The 2500-nt window shown below is 60.8% G+C and overlaps 1 protein-coding gene across 1 annotated transcript in view; it reads right to left on the reverse strand.

Moving 5' to 3' along the window:
• The window catches only part of PTSG_09074 (uncharacterized protein), a 7829-nt gene that overhangs the window by 1755 nt on the left and 3574 nt on the right, over positions 1–2500 (reverse strand). Inside the window, exons 8-12 of the mRNA XM_004989816.1 lie at positions 1394–2500; positions 975–1160; positions 651–770; positions 262–360; positions 1–3 (exon numbers count right to left, since the gene is read on the reverse strand). The exon at positions 1–3 is cut by the window's left edge and continues 162 nt beyond it; the exon at positions 1394–2500 is cut by the window's right edge and continues 501 nt beyond it. Coding sequence (XP_004989873.1) covers positions 1–3; positions 262–360; positions 651–770; positions 975–1160; positions 1394–2500 — 1515 coding nt within the window. The remainder of the gene's footprint in view (positions 4–261; positions 361–650; positions 771–974; positions 1161–1393) is intronic.

Below are 2500 nucleotides of genomic sequence, written 5' to 3' on the forward strand. Positions count from 1 at the left end.
AGACTAGTGGTCAGGGTGGTGGTTGCGTTGGTGGTGGTTGCGGTTGGAAGAGGTGAATGAATGTGGGGGTGAGCCGATGGCAGCAAAAAAGAGAAGCGAGGTGCTGATGCCTGAAGGATCCACAAGCGCATGCACAAAGTGCGCAACGGTACCTGACACAGTACAATCCATGACACAAAACAATCCATGACACAGCACAACACAACTCAACACAACACAATACATGCCACAATCCACGACACGCCACGCCGGCACCGTCACCTCGATGAGGTCTGGAATCAGCGGGAGGAGGCGGGTGCGGTGCTCGACCGAGAGAACGCCAAAAAAGTGCACGAGGTGCGGCACAAGCGCATCCCGGACCTGCCGTGCAAAAAAAAAAAAAAAAAAAAAAAAAAAAAAAAAAAGAGAAGGGGTAATGGGGATTGCGTTGGTGGTGGTTGGGGGGGGGGGTGATGAAGTCGTGAGGTGGTGGTGAGGTGGGGAGGATGTGGGAATGATACGTGCGTCAGCGGCCGTGCACTGTGCACGCGTATGTGCTGTGTGTGTGTGCATGTGTGTGCATGTGTGTGCGTGTGTGTGCGCGTGTGCATGTGTGTTGTGCACGTGTGTGTGTGTGTGCATGTGTGTGTGCATGTGAGTGTGTGCATTACCTGTGTCCAGTCCTGCATGAGCTCGTCGTAGAGCGGGAAGAGGTGCTCCTGCGCTGCGTCGCGCCCAACGATCCGCGCAATGTCGTGGATGCACGCAGCCAGCGTGCTCCTCACGCTCCACTAACAAACATGGTGCCGGGGGGGGGAAGAGTGGGGAGGTGAAGACAATGAATGGGTTGGTGGCCAGAGTGACAGTGGTGAAGGGCCGGTGTGCTAGTGGCAGTCCACAAGCACAGCAAACGCCCATGCACAGAGGACACACGAACAAAATTGCCACTTCAAGAATACCACTGCACCAAGCAACACCAGCACCACTGCACATACGTCGTGCGACTGCTGGAGAGCGGCAACGGTGTCGGCGATGCGGCCAAAGTGGTCCTCGCCAAGCGCCCAGGCCACCGCCGCCACGCTAAAGGCGCACAGCGTGCCCAGCTCCGGGTGCAGGATGTTCGCTTCCTCGTCCGCCATGGCGCAGTACGCCGTCAGCAGATCGTCAGGCACAGCACACGGCTGAACAGGGAAGGGGAGTGGTGGTGATGAGGAGGAGGTGAAAAAGAAGGGGGAGGAGGGAGGGTGCGAGGAAAGGAAGACAACCATGCGTCACCACACACACCCCCTTTAAGGGCGCACACACCACACACACACGCGCGCGCGCACACACCACACACACACACACACACACGCACGCACACACACCACACACACACACACACATATACGCACACACACACACACAGTCGCACCTGCTGGGTGTGTGATCTGGGTCTGGTGAGCGGGGCCGGCACGTGGTGGTCGTGGAATGCGTTTTGCTTGCGCATGAGCTGCTGCTGCATGGCCAGGTCCTGCCGAAACTCCCGCACCAGCTCCTCTGCCGCCCCCAACTGCTGCTGCGGTGGCGCCGCCGCATCCGCGCCCCTCAGCAGCTTGTCCTCTGCCTCATCGTGCATCACAGGCACGTCCTCATCGTCCTTGCCCCCACTACTGCTGCCGCCGCTCTCTTTTGCTGCCGTTGCTCCTGGCGTGGCGCTGGTGTTGCTGGTGTTGGTGTTGGTGTTGGTGTTGCTGCTGTTGCTGCTGCTCATGTTGGGTTTGGCGGCTGACTGTGCTGCTTGCTCACTGCTGCTCACTTTGTTGCCCGCCGCCACCGCCATCGGTGCTGCGGGTGGCTTTGTCGCTGCGTGGCTGTGCGCGTCGTCGCCACCATCATCGGGCGGCATGACCATCTCGCTCCCGCCGAGAATCGGGCCACCAAAGTCATCATCGCCGTCGTCGTCGTCGTCAAATGGCATGGCATCGCCGCCCATCACCAGGCCCGTCTCAAACACAGGCCCGCTCACGTTTGCTGCCGTGCTCGTGCCGGTGGTCGATGGTGTTGCGCCTGGTGTTGCGTCTGGTGTTGCTGACGAGGCTGGCGCTGTTGTGCTGTCAGCTGCTGCCCGGGCGTTGCCCTTTGGTGATGATAGGGCGGCTTTGGCGAGGGCAGCAGCAAGGTCGCCGCCACCGCCCTGCTTGCCCTTGCCTCCGCCTTGTTTCCCCTGCCCCTGTTGGTCCTGTCGTTGTTGTGGTTGTGGTTGGTGTTGCTGCTGCTGCTGCTCCTGCTGTTGCTTCTTCTTCTTCTTCTGTTGCTCCTCCTCCCCGTCCTTCCCCTCCTCCCGCTGCTGCTGCCTCCTCCTCTCCTCCTCCGCTGCCTGCTCCTGCCTCTCCACCTGCTCCAGCTCTCGCAGGTACTTCTCGTACTGGTCGTTACCGGGCACCAGCGCAAACGCCTCCAGCTGCGCCGCCTCCTTCCGCCCAACAACCCGCGCCACATCCACCACCGTCCCCGCCACGGCCTGCCCCGCCGTCGCTGG

Source organism: Salpingoeca rosetta (genome assembly GCF_000188695.1).
Source record: "Salpingoeca rosetta unplaced genomic scaffold supercont1.27, whole genome shotgun sequence".
In the NCBI taxonomy this organism is placed as follows: Eukaryota; class Choanoflagellata; order Craspedida; family Salpingoecidae; genus Salpingoeca; species Salpingoeca rosetta.